We start from the raw sequence: 26,518 nt of genomic DNA, 5'->3' as shown, positions 1-26,518 counted from the left end.
AGAAGAAGAAGAAGAAGAAGAAGAAGAAGCTCTCTCTTGACCCTGAGTAAAAAAAATGGCAAGACTGCCAAGATGGTTCCTTAGAGAAAAAACACAATGAGCCATCAGATTGCTCACTGGAGAGTAGAGATAGGTCAAGGCCCCCCTTCTCCCAATATATTTTCATATGCGTCTCAGCATGCCCACTCCCATTTCCATGCCCTTCCGGTTAGGAATCTATGCTACTTCCCCTCATGTGAGCTTTTTAATCTCATTCACCTCAGTCAGAACAGGAGTAGGTTCCATCTTCACTATATATTTAAAGCGGCATTATACCACTTTAAACTGTCATGGCTCCCCGCAAGACTCTTGGGAACTGTAGTTTGTTAAGGGTGCTGAAAGCTTTTAGGAGACCCCCTCTTCTCCTCACAAAGCTATATTTACCAGAGCAGTTTAAGAGTTTATCCCCTTCTTCCTAGGGAACTCTGGAAATTGTAGCTTGGGAGGGTAACAGGAGTGTCCTAAGAACTCTCAAGACCCTTAATGAACTACCACTCCCAGAATTCCTTGGGGGGGGGGGGAGAATGGCTGTTTAAAGTGGTAGGATACTGCTTTATATTTAAAGTGCAGATGGGGCATAGAGACAACTCTGGCAGCACCTTCCATATTATTCATTCCACCATTAATATCTACCTGTCTTTTGGCTCAAGCATGGGAGTCAGGGCAAGGAGAAAAACTACTAAAACCACAATGGGAGCAGGAGGTAGACAACAGGCAACACCGATAGTCCTCTTTTGCTTTATGCAAGTTACAGCCCCATTGTACAGTTTGGGAAGACGAAGGTGTCAGGACCTGGCTGCTGGGTGAGAGGAGGAAAGGCAGGGGGCAGAAGGAAATCTGAAAGCAGCAAGACTAAATTCTTTGTTCCACAGACCAGCAGGAAGCCTAGTCCAGATAGGGGTCAGGGAGTTATCAGCTGACTGCTCTGGTCAACTGGAGCATGGAGGTTTGCTTAGCTGGTGTTGCAGTCACCCTACAGTTCCCTCCTTTGCCAGACCCTAGTGGGACACACAAGCTAGGAAAATCACCTGCCAGGACTTAGGTCATCCCTTCAAGACTTGTTGCAGTGGGTTCAATTCCTGAATGAAGCTAGAAAACAGCCATATTAGCATTACTGCTAATATGAATTGCCCCATAGTTGTTTGGGTTGAAGAGGATCAGCACTGAGTAAACAGCTTATAGCATGAAAAGCTGCATCCCAAACTGAAATGCTAGACTCAAAAACTGCATTAGTTTTCGACATCTCAGAAACTTTCTTGCCCATGATACATGCACACTTAACACCCTACTACTAACAAAGCAAGAGGCATGAAAACTATTGTTTGTTAGATAAAGTGGTTACACCCTTTTGTTTCCTGGTTGGGTAACGGCCTGGGGGCCCGGAAATAGCTTTTTTCACTTTCACATCATCTGTGGTTACATTATAGTCAACAAGGCCTTTCTGATCTTGCAAATGATTAACTCGGTTCAAACAAGCTCTCTGCTAGATACATGTAAATAAACTGAACAAGCCTTATTACGGCAACTACTGAACAATACCGACACTATGTATTTTTTAAAAAACGGTTTACAGTGGTCCTAAACACATCATTCTGCAAATGATCCAAATAATTCCTCCGTTAAAACAGCCCTCACTGTTTTCAGTTATTTCTTAGAATGCAAGTGAGACTACATGAGATACAAATCAGAGATATAGACTATAATCAAAGTAACGTAGATGTGCACATTTTAACACCAAAGCATGCAAGCTACAGAACCTTGTTTTGATAGGGTAGTTTCCTAAGAGAGTTGCATATACAACATTAAAGAAAAGAAGGCAAAAGGCTTGCTGAATGTTGACGTTAACTTCTTTGGAGCTGCTTCAGAGCCTTCCCATCCCCTGCCAGACCCTTCTGGGCATGCAGAGCTATGGCCAAACCAATGATTTGAATACGTGTCCCAGCCAACCACCCACAAGATTGTTCTGTCCCAGCGAATGGCTCTACTCCTGCTTTTCTTGGGATCAGTCTCTGTGCCAAGGCCTGTAGACAAGAAAGAGCTTGCAGAGGCCTTTAGGAGAGGTGTGGAAGATCATGCCATGAAATCAAAGGCCTGACTCTCATTTTGCATGTCCAGGAATGGTGGCTCAACAGAGGGGTTCTCTACCAACTCTTATGGGGAGCCTCCACATTCCACTCTGTCCCTGGCAGGGATGACCTAATGCAAAAATTGAGAGGGTCAGCTTTTGAACTGTGTTAAACTTGCAGTTTCATCTACTGCTTTCAATCGTGTTAAGGCTTTTTTCCGCTCTAGGTCTTTCCTCCTGTTCAACTAAATACAGTGGTACCTCGGGTTACATACGCTTCAGGTTACATACGCTTCAGGTTACAGACTCCGCTAACCCAGAAATAGTGCTTCAGGTTAAGAACTTTGCTTCAGGATGAGAACAGAAATCGGGCTCCGGTGGCGCAGCAGCAGCAGGAGGCCCCATTAGCTAAAGTGGTACCTCAGGTTAAGAACAGTTTCAGGTTAAGTATGGCCCTATGGAACGAATTAAGTACTTAACCTGAGGTACCACTGTATGCTTTTTGGTGGTTTGAATCTCTTCACAACAGTAGATTCCATGATAACTCCAAAGCAGGAGGGTGCAATTATTTGCCTCACGTCAGATTGGAGAGAGCAATGCTCCCAAAATCAATAAAGTATATAACAAAATTCAGGCCTCAAAAAAAATTAAAATAGTTCAGAATCTGTTATTTCTCATTGCCAATTAATCAATCTGGACTTTTACCATGTCATGCATCCAACTATTATTCTATTTATAACCATGACTTCATGTGGAACTAATGCCTATCTGGGGATTTTTCAGAATCTGGTTTTATTTGCCAGGGACATCCCACAGCAAGGGAGGGGAGCAAAGGGCACGGGTGCAGCAGTTCATAAATGGTAGTGTTGGAACTGGGATAATTTTAAAAAAATGTTTAATGTGAAATTACAGGGAAACTCATAATTACCTTGTTCCGTCACTTCAAGAAAGCATGTTCCAATTTTGTTTTCTGCCGTGAGTGTTGAAACATGTTTTAATATAAAACCTAGGGAAATCCTGAGTAAAAACACTGCATGCATTAGTTCACTAAAATCCATCTCTATCATTTTTAGATATATGTTGCAAGCTAGCTCTGAAGGCACCCTGATGGGGGTAAAGATTACTGTGGCAAAAATTAGCCCCAAGCGATGGCTAATCTCTGTTTGCACCATTTTATCATTTCAGTGAATGTCAAGCAGGCCTTGCATTAATTTCAGAATCATATACTTAGCTGGCATTAGTGACACCACGGTGTCTGGTGGTGAGCAAAATGGAGTGTGTGTGAGAGAGAAGAGGAGGCAAATCCTCTTGCTCAAGGTTTGTGAATGGTTCCACTTTCAAGCAGCCTATTGGTCCTTTCTGAAGTGGATGTAAATGCTTCCAGGTCAGGTATATGTCTTTTGTCGAGCGTTTGGTTCCTTTTACCTTCCTGTGGCATCTGACCCAAGCCTGCTGGTTTCTGCCAGCCACTCTCCCCTGCATCCTGCTTCTACGTGCAGGTCACACCAGGCAATGTATTCTAAGAAGCAATTCCAAGGGACAAACTCTCTGTTCCACTTCAGTCCAGGACCTCATGAGGGAAAAAGCAACTTGTGGGGTATTTCAGGGGAATGTAGCTGGTAGGGGAAGGTTTAAGCACCCTCTTGTCCTTCACCTGCTCCCCCCCCCCCCTTCTTAGAGCCTTTGCAATGAAGAAGGAACCACTGGGACAACACTGAATATGGTCCTCCCTATGCTTTGATCTTCTGACAAACTGTGCTTGGAACTTCTTAGAAACCCTCCAAATCTTCTTGCCAGTACTTGGCTCAACTTTGTTTCAGCTGCCTGCAGTTCAGCCCTTAAAGCATCCAGTCAACCCAGAGTCTAAGGTCCTAGTAATGTCACAAATGGTGCTGGAGGAGACTCTTGAGAGTCCCATGGACTGCAAGAAGATCAAACCTATCCATTCTTAAGGAAATCAGCCCTGAGTGCTCACTGGAAGGACAGATCCTGAAGCTGAGGCTCCAATACTTTGGCCACCTCATGAGAATAGAAGACTCCCTGGAAAAGACCCTGATGTTGGGAAAGATGGAGGGCACAAGAAGAAGGGGACGACAGAGGATGAGATGGTTGGACAGTGTTCTCGAAGCTACCAGCATGAGTTTGACCAAACTGTGAGAGGCAGTGGAAGACAGGAGTGCCTGGCGTGCTCTGGTCCATGGGGTCACGAAGAGCTGGACACAACTAAACGACTAAACAACAACAATGTCGCACAGCGCTGTTGCTTTGGTATAGATACCAAATTGTCACAGCTGCATGAATGAGATTTACTTTACAAAGAAAAACTCTTAGGTAAACATAAATTTAGTATTTTATTTTAGTGTATATCTTCTCTTGCTTTAAGCATCCCACTCAACAGTACTAGAAAGTTGTACTTTTCTGTTAGGAAAATAGGCCAGCACACTTTACACATAATGGACAAGAACACTGTACAAACTATTCCACTCGAAGTAAACGCTTATCACTGAGCTCCAAATGTAGCTTCAAGAAGTTGGGCTTTTACAAAGCAAAAAATAGAGGAAGTGATAAACAGCACAGAAATAGTACTGCATTTATAATTAGGATTTGGAGCCTAACTAGAATTTTAAACACAAAACATTTGTGACAAGACACAAGAGCTTGAGTTATAAATAGCCAGCGGTCTCCTGGAAAGTAACACTGGACAAACAATTCCCACAGCTTCAATATGTTGAGATGGTACAGCAAATATCAACAGTGACATGGGCTGTATAAATATTGGCTCACTCCACATGATAAAGAGAAATCTGCATTTCCCACAGGAAGCAAACATTAGCACTGTCTGGGTCTGTGTGTGTGCCCGTGCATGAGCATGTGTGTGTTTAACTACTGCTCTTAAAATTATCTGAGGCCAATATCCAGTATCATTTCACGTGCACTGAAAAAAGGTAAAGGTAAAGGACCCCCGGATGGTTAAGTCCAGTCAAAGGCAACTATGGGGTACGGCGCTCATCTCGCTTTCAGGCCAAGCGAGCAGGCGTTTGTCCACAGACAGACAACTTTCTGGGTCATGTGGCCAGCAGGACTAAACTGCTTCTGGTGTAATGGAACACTGTGATGGAAACCAGAGCGCATGGAAACACCATTTACCTTCCCGCCACAGTGGTACCTATTTATCTCCTTGTACTGGCGTGCTTTCGAACTGCTAGGTTGGCAGAAGCTGGGACAGAGCACTCCGTTGCGGGGATTTGCACCACCAACCTTCTGAGTGGCAAGCCCAAGAGGCTCAGTGGTTTAGACAACTAATTACCCCCTCACACAATTTTCACAGCCTTTTTGAACAAGTAACCTACATAGCTGATTAGCTCATTTACATAATGCCACCAATAAACATGGCACTTTAAAGAGTAACATAAGGGGGGAGAGGGGAGTTCCCTAGAACTTCCCCTCAAAATTTCAGCTTCTAGAGAGGTACTTGCAATTTTGAGCAGGGACCACTGTGTTGATCTGGTTGTACTCCAACCTAAAATGACACTTCCAGAAGATGGCATTGGGCGATGCCTGCTCAGTCTCTTGACTTTTGGGCTGCAGAGTGCCACTGTGGTTTAATTCTGTTCCCAACAGTGTTTAGCATCTATAATATGGAACTGAGGGAACAGTCATTACAGGCTTTGGAGTGAGAGGTCATCAGTGTGCCAGTTACATCCGGCTCTATTTCTCTGTACAGAGTCAGACGAGGCTGTGCAGGTCTTGAACCAATGCTTGGTTTGGTGAGAGTGAATCCTGATAAGACAAAGGCCCTGTGGGTAGGTAGTTCCCAGATCTGGGACTTGAGGAGGCTCCTGTCTGTCCTGGATGGGGTTGAGCTCCCTCTGAAGCCACAGGTCTGGTAGTCTGGACGTGCTCCTAGAGCAGGAGTGGGGACTCTTTGGCCCTCCAAAGGGCTGAGCTATAACTTCCATCACCCCTGATGATAGACCATACTTGCTGGGGTCTATGAGACTTGTAACATCTGGAGGGCCAAAGGTTCCCCATATGTATCTTCAATCTTTTCAGACCCAGGTCCCACTTTTAACCATTTGGGGACCCATTTCTTAGTCTTTTACCATATATTTGCAAGGTGGTCGTGCTCCTATTGTGACCCGACTTGGATCAAGCCATGACCCAGCTATGGATCCCAACCCATCAGTTGAAGACTTGTGTGTTAAGAGGCTTCTCCTGTACAGACCTGCCTGGTGAGTCAGGTCTACCAGGGGATCTCTCTTGGCAGTAGACTCTTATAGCAGTAGCTGAGCCTTCTTAATTATGGTGCCCCACTTTTAGAATCCCTTCCCCTTCGTGATATGGCTTCTAACTGTTCTTTTTAGATGAAGACCCTGGTTATTTGCCCAGTCTTCTTCTGGTGGAATACCAGTATTGGTATTTTTAAAGTTGGCAGCTCATCACGTACCTGCCTTGTTTATAGTAACTGTCTTGTGCATCTGAAACTGTTTTCCTTGCAACCTGCTTTGAAATTGCCGGGCAATGAAAAGCAGGTAAGAAATGCTTTAAATAAGGAAATTATTCTACATAATAATGAAGATTAGTTGCAGGCTGCAGCAGCTATTTAACAAAAGCAAGCACACAATGTTATCAGAGGCACTGTACGATTTCCTCTTTCCACGCAGAAGGAAATATGGTTGTTTGTGCAGATACCACTACCAGATTAATATATACTTCTTACAACATTTTATAAAATTAACTTCTTGGAGATAGTCTGCACAGAACTGCTATTATGCAGAGAGTACTTGAGACACCCTACAAATAACCCCTACCTGCTGTTCTCAACTAAAAAAATAAAGGGATCCAACAGCTATTCCATTTGAATTGTTAAACTCACAATCACTGGGCAGCTTATGATATAGCAATGAAAGAAATAATCTTACCTGTACTTCTGAATCAGCATCAACATGTTGCAGCTGAAACCAGGTGTCTCTGTTATGGTACTTTTGCAAATCTTCTTTCAATATTGCTACTTTTCCTGAAAACACATCAAATTATAAAATATCATGCTGAGTAAATATAGGCATCTCAATATACATTTCAGGGGAAATGTTCAGTTCAGAAAAACAACTGTACAGTGGTGCCCTGCAAGACGAATGTCTCGCAAAACGGAAAACCCGCTAGACGAAAGGGTTTTCCGTTTTGGAGGTGCTTCGCAAAACGAATTTCCTATGGGCTTGCTTTGCAAGACGAAAATGTCTTGCGAGTTCCTGCAGGGTTTTTTTCCTCCCCCCCCCCCCTTTTCCCAAGCCGCTAAGCCGCTTATCAGCTGATCCGCTAAGCCGCTAAGCCGCTTAACAGCTGATCCGCTAAGCCGCTAAGCCGCTTAACAGCTGATCCGCTAAGCCGCTAAGCCGCTTAACAGCTGATCCGCTAAGCCGCTTATCAGCTGATCCGCTAAGCCGCTAAGCCGCTTATCAGCTGATCCGCTAAGCCGCTTATCAGCTGATCCGCTAAGCCCGCTAAGCCGCTAATAGCGCTAATCCGCTAATGGGCTTGCTTCGCAAGACGAAAAAACCGCAAGACGAAGAGAATCGCAGAACGGATTCTTTTCGTCTTGCGAGGCACCACTGTACCAGTCTTCTATGGACAGGACATACTGTATTTTTCCATGTATAAGATGCCCCCATGTAAAAGCTATTTTTTAAGCACAAAATCAAGAAATAAATATTTTAAACAAAAAACAGAACAAATTTGATATTTTATTAAATATTCAAAACACCGGTATATTTAGTACTGTATATTTAAACATCAAACAGAACAGCTTTACCAATATATTTAGTATCGTAATTACAGTAGGTAATTTTTTTTTATTTTGGGGGGCTAGTCAGCATCAGGACGCAGGTGGCGCTGTGGTCTAAACCACAGAGCCTAGGGCTTGCCAATTGGAAGGTCAACGGTTCGAATCCCCGCAACGAGGTGAGCTCCCTTTGTTCGGTCCCAGCTCCTGCCAACCTAGCAGTTTGAAAGCACATCAAAGTGCAAATAGATAAATAGATACCACTCCGGTGGGAAGGTAAACAGCATTTCCGTGCGCTGCTCTAGTTTGCCAGAAGCGGCTTAATCATGCTGGCCACATGACCCGGAAGCTGTACGCCGGCTCCCTCGGCCTATAGAGCGAGATGAGAGCGCAACCCCCAGAGTTGTCCGCGACTGGACCTAATGGTAAGGGGCACCTTTTTTTTTTTTTAGTCAGCATTAGGATAAGAACTGGAGCAGCACTGGCACTGGTACAGAGCCGGGCAGCAAGAGCGTGTCCCCGACGGCTGGGAACTGGTTGGCGCCGCAATGCAAGAATCATAGCTAAAGACCCTTTAAGAGGGAATTTGTATGCTGCAGAAGTCAAAGTGCTTTTTTCTACTCCACTCTCAAACATCCAGGGGAGCGAACTGCACTCTGCCCCCTGGGACCAAACGGTCTGCCCGCTGCCTCCCCCCAGCTGTTGGGAGGCTGAGTGGGAGGAGGCAGGCAGACTCTGGAGGCCCCGTGGTGTACACTGCCCCTATGGGCAGATTGTCCTGCCCCAGGTGCCGGAGCGGATTCCTCCGCCACTGTGAGGAGCTGCGACTGCCAGACCTGCCTGAGTGAGTGAATGGGGAGTCAGGGGAGTCAGGGGGTGGCTGAGGGAACCGGGTGGAAGGGACAGTGTCCGGAGTGGGGGCAGTTGGGGGGAGGAGTACCAGACCAGGGTTTGTCATGAGGCCAGTACAGTGGTACCTCAGGTTACATACGCTTCAGGTTACAGACTCTGCTAACCCAGAAATAGTGCTTCAGGTTAAGAACTTTGCTTCAGAATGAGAACAGAAATCGTGCTCTGGCGGCGCAGCAGCAGCGGGAGGCCCCATTAGCTAAGGTGGTGCTTCAGGTTAAGAACAGTTTCAGGTTAAGTACGGACCTCCGGAACGAATTAAGTACTTAACCAGAGGTACCACTGTAGTGAGGAGAGGCTGGGGGGAAAGAATATGGATGGCGGTATGTATTTATTTATATATTTAATTGCAACATTCCGTGTATAAGACGACCCCCAATTTTAAACTTTGGGGGGAAATTTCGCCTTATACATGGAAAAATACGGTAACTTAAACACAGATTGTTTCTTACAGGTCTCTCTACACAGTAAACACTCCTTTATTTGGCAAGTTTCTTCCTGCTTTTAAAACTTATTTAGACGCTCTTATTTGTATGTGTAATCTCACTGTATACAAGTTGTACAAGTGGCAATAAAGTATTTCAATCTGAAGCATTTTTTGTTGCTGGCTTGACTTCCATCTAATGGTACTAGCATGACTGACAGAATTAATCAACCATGCTGTTACAATTCATTACAAATTTGTTCAAGATTCTAATATATAATATAAGCAAAGCTTAAAGGGAAGTTTTTTAAAAAAGTTAATTGACATGGCTTCCTAGCCCTACCATCAGGCTAGGGAACTAACTTGAAGATAATTTTATTTTTGGCGGGGAAAGGCATAATCTTGCTATTGACACCACCTATTCCCAGGTCATGATTGTCTGGTGTTAATTTCAGGTTTAGCACTCTGCAAAGTTATGCATTCAGATATGCTATGCTTAAATTTCTTTTCCTTTATCATTCGCTTCCATGAACGAATCTACATTTTACTACTGTCCGGAAGGGAAATGGTAAAAGAAAAAATAGAAAACAGAACCAGCTTAGCATGATAAAACAAAAACTTAACTACAGTATGTCTGAAGAATTCCATAAATAAAAAGAAAGCAGGCGCTTCCACAATTCTGAAAATTAATTAGTCCAATTGAAGGTTCTGCCTCACTCAAGCTTAGGATTTTTCTTACGTGGAACCAGGGCATCTATAAACGCAGCAATGAGCTTTTCAGTTCCTATAGGTTTCCTACGAAAGCACAGGACCCAAGTCAACAGACAAATCTTATCAAGTGACAGGCCATGCTATCTATATTGGCAAGTACTGCATTCATGTGATAAGAAACCTGCCTGCAATAGCTGATCTGAGATAACCTTTTCACCATAAAACCAGGTGGAACGGATGTCACTTGAAAGAATACCCTTCTTTCTTCCTGACTTCCACTTTCCTTGGGTGTTCTGTTTTGCTTTTAAATCACAGATTTCAGAGGGTCTTGAAACCAAAGATCGTGTTTATGTAATTTTTGCTGTGCCAGATTCCCCCCCCCACACACACACTTTAGGTTTAAATTTGTTTTTGCCAAAAAGAACATGGCTTTTTCTTTTTAGCAGATGGGGCAATGTTCTGTCCAATCCAAGAGGTCCATATTAAAAAGGGTGGAGGGGAGACTGCATAATATAGTTATATGGCAGTGTAATAATAATAATAATAATAATAATAATAATAATAATAATAATAATAATAATAGAATTTATATACCACCCTATACCTGGGGGGGGGGGCCTCAGGGCGGTTCACAGAATAAAATCAAGATATAAAACCACAAAATACATAATAAAAATAAAAAGAACAAGTCAATAGCTCCGCCCCCCCCCCCAAAAAAACACATTTTAAAAGGGCAAAGGATGTAAATCAGATCAACCAAAGGCCTGGTTAAAAAGGAACGTTTTTGCCTGATGCCTAATGGTGTATAATAAAGGCACCAGGCAAACTTCCCTGGGGAGAGCATTCCACAGACGGGGAGCCACTGCAGAGAAGGAGGAGGCACACAAAGGAGGCCCTCAGAAGATGATCTCAGGGTCCGGGTAGGTTCATATGGAAAGAGGCGGTCCTTGAGGTATTGCAGTCCTGAGCAGTTTAGGATGGTAGTTAGACATACCCAGTGATAATACTTTCAGAAACTGCATTTCTGCTAGGTATCTTTTTGAATGCACAAAGCTGTCAGGATTTCGTAGAATTTCACAAGGGAATCACATGGCTCTTTTCTCATAGATCAGCCACTGCATCAGCTCCTTTGAGATGCTGATAGGACATAATGCGCTATCACAGAGTCTGACCTGCAAGTTACAATGATTGGGCTCTAGGGTTGACCCAACAAAACCAGCCCGTGGATTTCCGGCAATACTGTCTTCCAGCACTTTAGAATGCAGTTGCTACAAGCAGTATCCTGTTGAACCCAGGCTCTATCATAAGCCAGTCTAAAAGTTATGGTGAAGAGAAAAGTCTCAAGTTTGGACTTAGGAGTTTCCAACATGAATAAAAGCTTTAAATTCTAATTTCTCTCTCTGCTTTGTAAATTAGGCCAGAAATAATTGCGTATCTGTCACATGAAGGACACCCAGTATAAGGATTCCTTTATTCCTTCAGAGAAGTGCTAAACAATCAGATGATGTAGCATGTTTCCTGTTTTCAACTGAAGGTCACAGATGCCAAACTGTTTATTGCAGCCCTGCTGAGAATTCTGTTATTTGGCTAATCTCTAGGTTTGGCCTGAGGTTCTTCTGAAGTCCCTTCCTGAAACATCTAAGTTTTATACTGATTTTCTCTTGAGCGGTTTACCAGATTAATAAGGGGACGTTCAAAATACATTCACATGTAAAATTCCCGATGCATAGGACTGATATAGATCTTTCTTTCTTTCTGTTCTAACACAATGGCCAAGTTCAGAAGTTCCAATCTTGACTTGACTCAAGATATGCACCAGGTTCATATGAAACAACATGAAGCCACGCTGCTCAGCCATTCACATGAGCAGCGAACCAACTCAGGACACCACAGTTAATCATAGATCCCCATTACACATGAAGGGGGAAACTATGGTTAATGGCTTCCTAACAAAGCTGGAATATGGAACTCAACTTTAAACCACAGCTTCATTCTCTGGGCTTGCTTGCAAAGCCATTAACCATAGATTTGCAGTTCAGATGTAATGGGCAGCTATGGTTAGCTATGGTTTCCTGGCTCATGGAAAGGAAGGAAGGAAACAGCTGAAGGTGCCTGAAGCTCGCATGTTATCTCCATTTATGAAACCCAAGATTTTAATTATCTGAACATAGGCGGAGAAAACACACACACAAATCTTATTTTTGTGAACAAGAGCAGTTTTTAATATTTAGAATTTAAGCAGAAGTTTGGGATCGCAGAGTGCTTTATCCAATTCATCACATTACAATTGTCATGGGAGCTGAGAGTCTGGAGAAGCCAGTCATCAGTGACATCTTGTTAGCGAACACATGAAGCTCTATATTAGAATAAGACTATTGGTGGTTCTGGGACGCGGGTGGCGCTGTGGGTTAAACCACAGAGCCTAGGACTTGCCGATCAGAAAGTTGGCAGTTCGAATCCCCGCAACAGGGTGAGCTCCCATTGCTCAGTCCCAACTCCTGCCAACCTAGCAGTTCAAAAGCACGTCAAAGTGCAAGTAGATAAATAGGTACCGCTCCGGCGGGAAGGTAAACGGTGTTTCCGTGTGCTGCTCTGGTTCGCCAGAAGCAGCTTAGTCATGCTGGCCACATGACCCGGAAGCTGTACGCCGGCTCCCTCGGCCTATAGAGCGAGATGAGAGCGCAACCCCAGAGTCATTCACGACTGGACCAAATGGTCAGGTGTCCCTTTACCTTTACCTATTGGTGGTTCTAGATCATTACTATCCACTCTTCTCCGGCTTTGTGTTCCACGACTCAGGCAGATGCCTGCCCTGTTCCAATACATAATACCTCAGATTCTGGGAAATAAATCTAGAATCTTCAGCATACAAAGTATAACTCTGTCATAAGCTAAAATGATAATAATGTAATGTGTGTGATGGCTCTCCCATTCAAGTCTACTTTGAAAGTTGGCTATTGGTCATTAATGTCACAACATGACATAAACAGGGGGGGGGGGAGCTGAAAGAGGTTCACACATTGTGACCACACATTGCAGATAGCAAAGTGACTATCTGTTAAGTCCCTGTGAACACTTCGATAGCCACATTTCAAACTATTTTCCTGAAATAATGAAGAAATAATGGCATTTCTCCAAGCAACATTACACAATTTGACCGCTGTCAAAATGCTGGTGTGACTTCCTCAAGACAGAACCACCTCCTTAAAGGAAGGCATCTGAAACTCCACATAACAAATACACATTTGATGCTGTTCTATAAATCAACAGCATTCATTGTCAGGAAAATGAAAGCATATTGACAAATAACACCATAAATTCTGGGTCATCCATTGCTGTTTCAGGGCCATTCCTCCTCAGTGTGAAAGAGATACATTGCTCTTACGAATGTTATCTGTTCGCCAACAAGCTTCTCAATTTTTGGATTTGTCACTTATGTTGATTAAGCACAGGAAATGCGATCAAGTTGCATTTGGGGGTTCCATGTCTGGCTTTGTATTCCTCAGTATGCAAACCACACCACAATAAAACTGGGTGGGGTTGGGTGGGGGTTGGCATAGAGATCAGAGAGGAAACAGGCAGCTCAGCTGACAGTCAATGAAGCGACACTGAATATTTCACTGTTCTCAAATTGTCTTTTAGTGTGTTGGGTTTCCCGATAAATACAAAACTTCCTTAGACGGTAAGGGCAGGTTTTGATTTTGATGGGAAAAGGAAGCCTTTGCAAAATTTCACACAACGGGAAACAATTTTTTAAAGATGCCTCCCACTGAAAAATTGCCCTATATCTGACATTAGGAACTTATGGGCCCTTATAAACTAACACATTATGCTTGGTCATGGCAATAATTTTAGACATGGTGCATTTCTACCTCTTTCATCCTGTTCCAGAAGACTGAATGCTGATTTCTCTTTCGTTTTATACTTTATGTTGCAATACCTGCTGCCTTCCTCCCCCGCCCCCTCTCCAATTTGGTATCTTACAGGCTCCTCAAGTGCCAAAGCAGAATGTTCACACACAACCACCCCATGCACTGCTTGACTATGAAAACACACAGTGATTATAGAGCTGAATTTATCGTTTGTTTAAGCTGTAAGGAGAATCAAATATTTCAATTACCAATTCTGAAAGTTCATGCTTATGAAAACAAGAGTTTAAAATTAAAGCATCCGTTCGGCAATAAGCAGGGCTGACTAATCCCTTTATCCTTCTTAACAGATAAATTTAAACCATGCAGTTCATAGCATGTTCAAGTAAATTCTTTAATTTTTTTAAAAAATGGTGTTTTAAAGTTGTTTTTACGTCACACCGAAATAAGAAAAAAATCATGTACTCCCTGGTTTTGAATGCACTTTTCTTCTTCTTTACCTCTATTATATAGAATTTTCTTTAAACCCACACAAGGCTACTTAAAACTCGACCATAATTAACAGCAAGCTAAAATATTCATTGTACCCCTAAAAAGAAAAAGAATTCACAATCCTAGTCATGTTCACTGCCACATGTAAGAAATGTCAGAATGCACATAACTGCTCCTGCTGGGGAACAATTTGGAGGTTATACCGTAATTGAATTTAAAAACTGAAGTAACAGGGGGAAAGCCAACAACACATACCAATAATTGAATCCCTGCGGAAGACATCTCTATCAAAAATGTAAAATGACAGATGACGAAAACTTCGTGGAATTTCACAGTAGAAGTCTTCTCCATAAAAGGGACTGCGTAAAACAAAACAAAAAATGAGAGTATTTAGAAACAGGAAATCAACAATGCAATACATTTATCCCACTTGATTCCCTATAGGTCATTAATGCACAAAGACCCCGCCCAGATTATCTGTATGCACAGATGGTATTGAAACGGACATGCCACTCTTCCCAACTACTTTGCATGTTTTAGCCAAGGGAGAGGAGGAAGCAGTATGTCCCGAATGCATTGCCTCCCACATCAGAAGCCAGCTGCATCTTCTCCATCATGCTTCGTCTTCCAAGTGAACCCAGCTGCCTTTCGCATGCAGTCTTATTCTTTGCACTACTGCAAAGGCTGAGATGCAATGCAAAGCGATTTGCACTATACAATATATTTTCATAATTAAAATATTACCTCCCGTAATTGTTTCTCAGTGAAGAAAAACTGAAGACAAGAAAGAGGAATGCTTACACAACCAAAATTTGGCAACTGCGACATATCAGGCTATATCCAATGAGCCATATTCAATGTTCCAGTGGTGCAATAGACTTCCATGGGTGCAATGGGGCTTCCTGTTTTGTTTTGTTTTGTTTTGTTTGAGAAACTTTGGAAGCCCCACTGCTCCCAGGGAACCCTACTGGATGCAACCTGAAGTGATGCATCACCACATATTTTATAATGATGCACAAGCGCTACATAGACAGAAGACAGGGCACAATCAGCTAGGTTTAAGAATCAAATAGAATTCAGGACAGAAATAAAACTCCATCTAGACAAGAAAAATGTTAAGAGGCTCAAATGGCTTTCCCCCCTTGAATTCTACTAACTGAGGGCAGGGCAGGGAGACAGAGACCCCCAACCCAGAGTGATTATTCACAATTTTAATGTGAAATAATTGTGCAAAAGAAGACTACAAATAGCTACGCGCTATATGTTAGCAGCGCTTTGCTGCTAACATATTCCAACAATATGAGGCCCATCAATAAAACCAAATCATGAATCAGAAGCAGCTGTTGTGAGTCTGCAAATATCCATTTAAAGTAAACAAATTCTACTGAATAGGTTGTAAAAACTGGCCACATTTGGGCAACCCTATATGCTGGGTTTAAAAGACTGAGAGAAGAACAAGCCATTCGGCCACTCACATGTCCTCTGTAGAAACTACGGCCAACAACTTTGGAATAAATAAGGCTATAAAAAGCTATGGTTTCAAGTTGACATAATATCGTGACTTGTTCTGAAACCATGAAACACAATTTTCTGGTTAAGAAGAATGGGGAATTATAATAATTATTGGTTTGTTCTCTCCTGTCACGAGGAGAGGAGTTGCTGGCAGAGTAAAGAGGTGTGTGCCTTGAGTATTCGCCAAAGATTGCCAAATGCAGCTCTGCGGGGAGGGAATTCCACCATTGAGGAGCTACCACACAGAACGTCATCTTCCATGTCACATACATTCCAACTTCTAAGGGTGGCAGAACTAACCCCTCTGTTGATCTTACCACCCCAGAGATAAGAGATAGGGAAGGAGGTGGTCTCTCAGGTATTTGGGGCCTAAGTTGTCTTAAAATATATCCTAACAATCTATATACAACCTGAATATTATTTGTAAAGCATTGATAGCAGTCAATAAGTTGGAATCATGTTATTGCACACTGGAGTGGGGGGGCGGGGCACAGCATATATATTTTTTCTGGCTTCCAGGTTGTTACAGATTTTACAATGATTATATTCACTTGTTTGAAAAGTTATGCAGCAGAACTGTAAAGAAACGATAACTAGCATTCATTAGGCACAAACTCACATTAACTTGTTTCTGGGAAAATCCCTAAAATTACTGGATGTTCAATAGAATTTAAAAGCACCTAGCTTTCGCTGCATCGTGCCCCAATATTAATGACCTATCAAAACGAGACCTAGTTTAACATTTTATTTGTTTGCACCTTGATAATTCAAATTCATCTTTATCAGGATGAGTGCACATTTCTGGGACAGAATGTGAAATTTCAATTCACAATTTATTTATTCATCTATTCCCCAAGGGAAGGAAATGCACTGAAATGTGACATCTGCTTTGAAGACTGGATATTAGAATTAATGTTGGAATGTACATTTGTGACATAAATGAAAATCAAACATCCACTTTATTTTCCATGTGTATATGGACAAGCAAATTAGCAGCAAGTGGAAGCCAGGAATTTCTGCAGGCTTATTTGCAAATCTGTCTTTAATTTGAAAGTTATTTCTCATCTTGATTGTGTCTGCTGCTCTTGTCAACAGCTGTCATTGCCATCATTCACAGAAACTGAAGGAGCTGTGGCTGGGAAAACAGTGAAAGGTTTTCCCATTAAGTTTTGTATACATTAAAAAAAAAATTTGATGATCCAGTTTAATTGAAGTATTAGTCAGGTGCAATGATAGAAAACGGTTAAATATGTGGGTGTAACAGTCTGCATTCCTTAACTGCAAACCTTGTTAATCTTCTAACCCCAGAAATATAATGAAATTAAGCAATTACAGGTAAATCCCACAACTGACTTCTTGACGGAGTCTATGGAATTACTCATCTTAAGGAACTTAAAACTTTAATAACGCTTAAAACATTTTGCATGACAAGCTCTCTCACAACATTCAGTCTCTCAGACGACAACCATTCACTCCGTTTAGGAGTCAAAAAACATTGAGTCTAATTCTCAGCTCAAGCAGACTTGGTGTTTATTGTGTTATTCGCGTTTGGGATGGAAATGAGGAAGAAAAATTGTATATATATATAGTGACTAATAATGGAGCATCCCAAACAGAATTGCTTACATGTGGATTTTAAGTGTGCTTTTAAAAAACAAAGTCATTAAAATGCCACAGAAAATATTACATCCTCTGACTGGTCTACAATGTTTAGAAATGCCTGATTCATTCTCTTGGAACAAATGAAAAGTACTTCCTAGCAACTGTGAGCTACATGCAAATATAAAGGAAATTAACAGGGCTGTGGAAAAGGTGCCTCCTGCAACTCAGAGAAACTAAGAGACACTTCCATTCATACACCCATGACCTCGGTCCAACTCCTGCTAGCGACTAAGTGGCTTCAGTCAGGGGTGCTGATCCATGGTAGAAATCGAGAGATGTATCCTGCCAATTCAACAGGTCTCAAATAAGCTTCCTCATTGAAGTAGCAGCAGCAGCAGCACCCCCCCCCCACCAAAAAAAGTACTCTCCCAAATTCAGGAAGGGAACTCTGAGGTAGCATTCTTAAAGAGAACAAGGGGCGGCTTCGGGAAGTCATTTTTGCTTTTTCACTCCATGGACAAGCAAAACAAGGCCACTGAAGCTGCTGTAATGTTGAATCCTAGGTTCCCTACAAAACTGTCAACAGTCAGGCTGCATCATTCTAAAGGGGGGGGCATACAAGAATGAATAAAGAACATGAGTTTCACAAAAGATACGGCCAAAATTAGAGATGCATAAAGGTAAAGGGACCCCTGACTGTTAAGTCCAGTTGCGAACGACTCTGGGGTTGCGGCGCTCATCTCGCTTTACTGCCCGAGGGAGCCGGCGTTTGTCTGCAGACAGATTCCGGGTCATGTGGCCAGCATGACTAAGCCACTTCTGGCGAACCAGAGCAGCGCACGGAAACACCGTTTACCTTTCTGCCGGAGCAGTACCTATTTATCTACTTTGCACTTTGACGTGCTTTCGAACTGCTAGGTTGGCAGGAGCTGGGACCGAGCAACGGGAGCTCACCCCGTCGCGAGGATTTGAACCGCCGACCTTCTGATCGGCAAGCCCAAAAGGCTCAGTGGTTTAGACCACAGCGCCACCCACGTAACACTAGAGAAATATGGCATCCCCATATTTGGCTGAAAAATGATTTTTAAAATTGCAAATATTTTTTCCCTTAATCATGCTGAAGGTCCTTGGGACAAGCAGGTCTTGGTGGGCAACGTTCCACCCCACACTTGGAACACATTATTATTATTTTTTAAGAGCTGCAGATTTATTTGCTCCCAAGTCTCAGATGCTGAGAGAAATGCCAGCATCCATTATCGTAAGGTGCAAAAGGTAGCCAACCTAGCATAGCCTGGAGGGAGGAAGGACTGGCCTGGGCGGTCTGGGAGCAGAATGGAGGAAGCCAGCCTCCTCAAGGGGACTGGAATTAATTCCCTCCTCACAATGCTGCTGGACATCATTCAAACACCATTTACTTCTAATGCTCGCTACAACCCATCAAAATATCAAAGGACATGGTGGAATCTTTGAAGCTTTTCTTCTTTACTGAAGCCGAAACCAATCCTATCAGTGGCCAAAAAGATCTGTTCAGAGAATAAAATCCTTTAAACAGTAATCATAAAAAAACATTCTTGAGTGAATTTACCTCTGGACTAGCTCCAGCAATGAACTCATGTCCTTCCCAGGAGAGCTTCATTATAAACGGGTTAACATTAATTTCTTGTGAAGAGGGAATTAATCTCTTAAAAGAAATTTAGATCAAATGTGAGTGTTTTAAATTTTGCAAAAATGAGGTTGGTATTCATTTGAATTTTATTAGCAGCGTTCAACAGTAATGCAAGAGATGAAACGCCATGGTGCACCTACAGCAGCAAAAACCGGAAGCCTCCGTCTGCCCCAGCTGCAACAAAACATGTCTCTCCCCTATCTACAGCCACAGCAGGTGCTGTAACTCTCCAACAGTTCAACTTTACCCCCAAAGGCACACTCTTCCATCATCTCCCAAGACAGACAGATACTGACAATAATATAACTTGTAAATCCTAGTATTTTGAATATACTTTTGTTTTCAATACTATTTCTTCCCTGCTCATCCAGGCTACTTTTGAATTCTGGATCGCCTCAGCACTTCCCATTGCAGGATGAATGAATGAGAGAAAGAGAGGGAGGGAGGGAGAGAGAGAGAGAGAGAGAGAGAGGACATACACATACACCCACCCAGCCTTGGATAGCAGGACTGAAAAATCTGAGGTGCTGAGGGGTTATAAAAAAGCAAGGCAGGATGACTAGAAATTTATGAACTACAAAGTGTCTCGTGGCACATTAAAACAGTAACAAATTTATTATGGCATAAGCTTTCATGGATTAGTTTAAGCATTTTCTCAGCTCTGAATAGTGATTGCTCCTAAATATTTGATAGTAGCTTCTGGGTATTTGAAATCTTTTCAGCCCTGTTGTGACACACTTTCATAAGCAGTTCACCCGTTGGGCATGATGGCCTGGTTCAGAGCCAAGTAGAACTACTAGACAAAGTGGGAGGCAGGAACCAAAGCGACAGCTTTTGCAAAAGCATTCTCCAGTATTCTTCTTTTCGCCATAAGAGGACTGACCAGCTACAACGTGAAAGAATACACACCTAGAGAATAAATTTCTGCAGAAGAACTTCACAACACGTGGCAATGTTGATAATTCTTATGGGCAAATATATACAGTGGTACCTCGGGTTACAGATGCTTCAGGTTACAGACGCTTCAGGTTACAGACTCCACTAACCCATAAATATTACCTCGGGTTAAGAACTTTCCGTCAGGATGAGAACAGAAATCGTGCAGCAGCGGCACGGCAGCAGCGGGAGGCCCCATTAGCTAAAGTGGTGCTTCAGGTTAAGAACAGTTTCAGGTTAAGAACGGACCTCCAGAACAAATTAAGTTCTTAACCCGAGGTACGACTGTATATGCTTTTTCACAGGAGTTCAATATTTATGTATGATTCTACTTAACTTCCAGATTTGGTCCAAGCAGTTTATACAGCCCAAAAAACAACAACACCTCAGACTCTCAATGAAGGAAAGTCTAATTTTATATTATATTATTTGCAACTGGCTTGGCTGACCTATTAGGGATGCATTTCATTTGTTAAACCTTTTTTTTTTTTTTTTTGTTAAATCCATCTAGGAGAAGGAAAACTCTTGATCCCTAACCTCCACTTCATTGCAGGTTATCTTCAGGAGAAGAACAGGCTAAGGCGAGGTCGGCAAAGTTTTTGTGGCTTAGGCCGGTTCACGGTCCTGCATACGTCGCGGTGGGCCGGAGTTTGTGTGTGCGCATGCATGCATGCATGCATGCATGCGCAAACGCTATTTCCAGCGCTCCTTCCAGGGTGGAGGAGGCGTGCACAGCTTCCCATTGGCTGTAGGAGCTTCCTGCAGCCAATGGGGAAGCCGGCCAGCATCGCAGAAGGAGGTCCCCGCTCTCTTCCGCGCTGGTTTAGCGCAGCACACAGGAGCCGACCGAGTGGGGGTTCCCGAGCGGACGGCAGGGGTCCATGGGCTGGTTAAATGACCCCCATGGGCCTTAGGTTGCTGACCCCTGGGCTAAGGAGTAAGTAAAGTAAAGGGACCCCTGACCATTAGGTCCATTCGTAGCCGACTCTGGGGTTGCGGCGCTCTTCACACTTTATTGGCTGAGGGAGCCGGCGTACAGCTTCCGGGTCATGTGGCCAGCATGACTAGGCCGCTTCTGGCGAACCAGAGCAGCGCACGGAAACGCTGTTTTCCTTCCCACCGGAGTGGTACCTATTTATCTACTTGCACTTTGATGTGCTTTTTAACTGCTAGGTTGGCAGAAGCAGGGACCGAGCAACGGGAGCTCACCCCGCCGTGGGGATTCGAACCGCCGACCTTCTGATCAGCAAGCCCTAGGCTCTGTGGTTTAACCCACCGCGCCACCCGTGTCCCCTACACAAATCCAGAGTAGAGTCCCTAAGACAATTGGATGGCTTCTTGTATGCCTCCTTCCAGCAACTCCTGCAGTCCAGCTAGTGCCAAATGTATTGCTTTCTTTTCCTTTGGAGCATATCAGCAAGGCTTGAGAGGGGGCTTGTGTCATCTGGGCAGCCCAGGACCTCCATACACACTTGCCCAGGCTAAGTGTGGTCACTTAGGTGCTTCTAATGCAGTGGTTTGACTTCACCCCCAGAGGCACACTCCACTGGCTCTCTAGACGGACCGATGGCTCTCACTTCCGGCACCATGCAACATGGCTATCTGCCTACCTGCAAGTACTGAATAAGGATAACCTGATGCCACTATGTACCTTAGAATCCATGAAGGAGCAATGCAAATGGATGTAGCATTTATCTCTCCCATCTCCATTTTTTAAGGGTCTTGGATGGGATTTAGGGTGGGAAAGGGCTGAAAAAACGTGGAATCTTCCCAGGGAAAATGTCAAAAGTTTCCGGTCTGTACAACCCTACCCTTAATGGCATTCGCAACAGAATGTGCGCTCCTTAAAGCTTTGATTCCAATGGAGTGAAGAATGTCTGCAATCTGCCCCAGTGAAGTGCAACATTAAGTAATTACCACTGGTCAGTCACGGCCGAAGTTCCTAAAGGAACTGGAGAACAGATGCAATTTCTGCTATCTGTCCAGGGTAAAACATGTTCTGCTTGAAGGTACCATTCCGCACCACCTTTTGAAGTCAATAATTGGTTAAGAGGTATGGACCGGAACAGATACCTGTGCTCATCACTAACTTACATCGACAGCTACAGAGAGAGAGGAAGGGATCATGTGCTATTGTCAGCCTGCTGTGGAAAATTACTCTGCAGTAGATAGTGGAAGGAAGCATGTATGTCCTCAAGCCACAAAAAGTTTTGCCTGCCTGTTAACTTGTTGTATAATTATTTACACACCAATAGCAACTTACAGGAAGCTTACAGCATTAAAAAAGAAAAAGATAAAATATGCTCCTGCTTCATGGAGCTTAGCATCCAACATAAGAAAAGAACATAACATCCAACATAAGAAAAGAACATAACATCCAACATAAGAAGAGAGAGAAGAGTGGCAAGGGATGTGAACAAATATTCACATTCTTTCATTGGGATGGAGATTCTATTCTTTGATTCCTTAAATATAATGTTGAGCATGATGATCCAAATGGTCTCGCCGATGAGTAAACCTTTAACAAAATCTTTTGTTCCCTCTTACTGCACTTTGCAGAGACCTCTTAAACTCACTAAGGTTGTAATCCTGCGTGCAGTTAAATCAACAGGGCATAAACGATGCTTAATTGCACCCTAAATGCATTTCAGCAGTTTCTGCAAGTAGTGACAGACAACCTTAATCCTCCTTTCCTTTTTGATTCCTCCACCCCACCCTTGCTTGAAAAGGAAAGGATGTTCATTCTCAAAAAGTGGGTCAAGTCAGCACTGCATTCACCTGCTCTTGAGTTTTTCAAATTCTGTTGTGAGTGTCAGGTGTGGCCATCAAAAAAACTGAAGGGCAGACCCACTTCCTTGTGCCCCACCTCTGCCTAATTCCATTTTCGCTACTCCCATTTCTCAGCTCATAAGAAGCTCAGGAGAGAATGCATGTGAGAACTCAATCTGGGGGCTGTATTTTGGGCTAGGGAGTTAGAAGTGGGTAGGTGGGTCAGGCACAGGTGTAGCTGGGACAGAGAGAAAAATAAGCATCGTGGACAAGCCATTAGCAGTTGAGAAAGTTATCGCATTCATCATACTAAAGCAAAGTTAGATGAAACCTGGGGGAAATTGATTCAATAAGGGGCAGAGGAGACATGTTGGCGAAAACTGCTGCCTCTGCTGTACACAGATTTCTGCAAAGGCTCTTACAGTATAATCCAGCACATGTCTACACGAAAGAATGCTTTGCTCTGTTCAGTGGAGCTTACTCTCAGATAAGTGTGCACAGGATTGCCACCTTGAGCTTTGCAAATTTGGTCATCCCTGCCCTCGCTAAGTTAGTGGGTGTCAGGGAACAGTGCCGGAGGGAGAGAGCAAGCTCCAGAGGGATCCCAGAGAGCGTCCCGGGATTGGGAGAGGCAGCCCATCTTCTGGGGAAGGGAATCAGCTTAGCTCCAGTGGAGAAGGGGGGCAGATGGGGGAATCAGAGAGGCGGTCACATGACTCCTTGCCGGGGACCAGCGGGGAGAGGAAGGGTCCTCCGCTGCCTACGCCCTCCTTGCGCAGAAGGCTTCCGCGCAGGGAGAGTAGGCGGAGACTGGGTGTGAAAGAACTTTTATGTTGGAAGAAGTTTAAGAAATGCCCACTGACGGATTCTGCCAGCGATTGAGACAGCCACGGGTGAGTGGCTGTCCGGACAGGAAAGGTTCACTCAGGCAACCCAGCCAGGTGTTGGCACAGGCTTACGCACAAGCAACCCCTAGAACCATTACAGCGGGAAAGGGTATGTTAGAGAGAAAGACATGATACTTTCGGGGGGGGGGGGGAGGAAACATTCCCTGATCTCATCTTGAGAGCTAAATGGGCTTTTGCTAGAAATAAGCACATCATGATTGCAGAGAAGCTACAACGCACCAGTTTAATGTTATAGGAATGTCTAAAAATAACATTTCCCCCCCTTCTTCCCTCCACCCTCAAAGGACTTATTTTCTCAATAGGAAAGGGTTATTGGATTAGTCCAGCAAAGTGACGTCAATGAAGACAATAAACCCTCCTGTGGGCCATTTTAATGATCTTTGAAATGTAAAAATACGTGGAGCTTCATCCTCTGAGCGAGAGAGAAGGATTCAATTGACAAGAGAGTTAAGGATTCACTCCTACGCCCATGTACAAAGGAATAAGATTCACTGAACTCAGTTGGACTTACCTCTGAGTAGACAACTATAGGAGTGCTCTGAAAAAACCTGAAGCATTTACTTGCAAGTTCCGTGGATTATCAACAGAAAAAGTGAAACCGTAACCACGCGACTACACTTCCCTTTGTCATGCCTCTGGCAGCCCCGCTCCCAATACCCGCAATCCACACTTTGGGTGGGGGGACATATTTGTAAAGGGGAACCTGTGACACACAAACAAGCCCCCCCCCCCCCATGATGCAAAACCCTGTATAACCGGGTTCTAAATATGAGTGCTTATACCCAGAGCAGGCTCTTTCTCTACAGATATGCCACCCCAGTCTGTAGGTGGGGGAGAGGATGGGAAGAACCAACAAGCACAGCCCCAGTATCCCCCTCACACAACTCTTAAAATCACGTGAACTGCAACTCCCAAATAAGGCAGCAATTACCATCTCATCTAGTTCAGCCCTACCGAATGGGTTTTCTCAAGAAAATAATATTTTGTGTGTGTGTTTCTACAAGGAAAAATACAAGATGCCAGGATTCTGAGATACTACTAGGTAATTTATACAAGTGACAGACGCTTGATGCAGCTCTTCTCCAGAAAGCAAAATAAGGTATCTTGAACTCCAAATAAATGTACAGTATAAAACTGCTGGGATACTTTTTAATTCAAAATAAATGTTGTTACCATAGTGATTTCTCCACTATTTTGGTCCTGAAAACCTCTTCCTGGTCCAGGTTTACAGTACAGTAGCAATCCCTCATCTTGTTTGGCCCTGGATACGTAGGAAGATTTTTAGCTTCTCCTAAAAAGAAGAAGAGGAAAAGAATTAGGGAAACGTATTTGGAGCAACAATGCACGGTTAAATTTTGGAATTCTTAAAATGTTGTCCCACTTGTGGAAGCTGGGAGGCAATCATCACCTAAAGGAGATGTTTCTATTGAATATACCCGTGCACTTTTCAATCTTTTACTCCTATTGAATATACATTTAAAATGCCTAGTACAGTATTGTGGTTCAGCTATGGGATTACAATGGGGACTTGGGTTTGGCCTCTTGTCTAAAACCCCTGAAGAGGTAACAACATTGGTAGGAGTGGAGTACAGTAAACCCACAAGTTACGCACTTTTACTTCCCATACATTCAGCTTTACATGCTTGGCAATTAAAAAAATAAAATGAAATGAAATTTAAAGGAAGTGGGAGTTGAGTGTGGGGCAGGGAGAGAGGGAAGACTTTGGCAACTCCACCTGCCATTGAACCCAATGGACTTTGACTATATGCGAATTTGGAGCGATCCCCAGAACATAACCCCTTCATAAGTACTTACTGTACTCACTTCACACACACACACACACACACACACACACACACACACAATCTCTGACCAGTTCAAACATTATCTAAAGCTCTATTGTGTCCCCTCCCCTTCACAGATGACAAAGCATACAAAGGTGGGAAGAAGTGAGCCTCTTTTTTTTATCAAGTATCCATGTGGAGATATGCATTGTATTAGCGGCATAGTGAGACAGAGAAGGTACACACACACACACACACACACACAGTAAAATCACATTCGACTGGGAACATAGAATACTGAGCATGTAATTTTAAAATGCCATCTCATTCTTAAAACTGCACCAGCTGAAAAAGCTGAAAAGCATCTTCATGTATGCGACAACGGCTGCAAGAGTTCTAATAGCACAAGGATGGAAGACTGAAGAAACCCCAACTAAAGAATTATGGCAAGAAAAATTGATGGACTATGCAGAACTGGCAAAACTGACATATAAGCTACGGGACAAGGATAACTGTGACTTTAAAGATGAATGGGAACCCTTTACAAAGTATTTGAAGACGCAACAAAGCAAACTGGACTCCTTGGCTGGCTTTGAATAAACATTCACAAACTTTTTATTGATAATAATCAGCTAAATAGTTTGAGGATCTATACAGCTGTGTAACATGCAGAAAACAGCATTCTTAGAGAAATCTAAGACTGGAACTGAGGGAAGTCGGGGGGGAGGAGGAAAAATGGGGGGGATAAGGATGATATGTTTCTGGATAATATGTTTTGTTTTAATTTTGAATAAAAAAAAGTTTTAAAAAACAACAACTGCACCAGCTAGCACCCTAAACCGTTACTTTTGACAACTGTCAATACTAAGCTATCTGAGCCAACAAAACCACACTTCTTTGCAAGTCTCAGCGCGCACCATCTAGGAGTTGTCCACAGTGCAGCTGCTTCTCAAAGTGGCATCAACCACTCCTGCCACAGGAAAAAGTGTAAAAACATGGATTTGTCCCAGGTTTCATAGGGCTGGTGCCATTTTGCCTCCACAAGCACAGGGA

General features: G+C 43.3%; 1 protein-coding gene across 3 annotated transcripts in view; it reads right to left on the bottom strand.

Moving 5' to 3' along the window:
- The window catches only part of RASA3 (RAS p21 protein activator 3), a 153,531-nt gene that overhangs the window by 55,668 nt on the left and 71,345 nt on the right, over nt 1-26,518 (bottom strand). For all 3 annotated transcript variants that reach the window (XM_028728031.2, XM_077927647.1, XM_028728030.2), the window contains exons 2-4: nt 24,855-24,972; nt 14,544-14,647; nt 7,027-7,121 (exon numbers count right to left, since the gene is read on the bottom strand). In XM_028728031.2, the coding sequence (XP_028583864.1) occupies nt 7,027-7,121; nt 14,544-14,647; nt 24,855-24,931 (276 nt within the window). In that variant the 5' untranslated portion in view covers nt 24,932-24,972. The remainder of the gene's footprint in view (nt 1-7,026; nt 7,122-14,543; nt 14,648-24,854; nt 24,973-26,518) is intronic.

The sequence above is a fragment of the Podarcis muralis genome, chromosome 4, assembly GCF_964188315.1.
Source record: "Podarcis muralis chromosome 4, rPodMur119.hap1.1, whole genome shotgun sequence".
Lineage (NCBI taxonomy): Eukaryota > Metazoa > Chordata > Lepidosauria > Squamata > Lacertidae > Podarcis > Podarcis muralis.
Note: the sequence above shows the minus strand (reverse complement) of the source record. Positions and strands in the feature narration are given on the sequence as shown.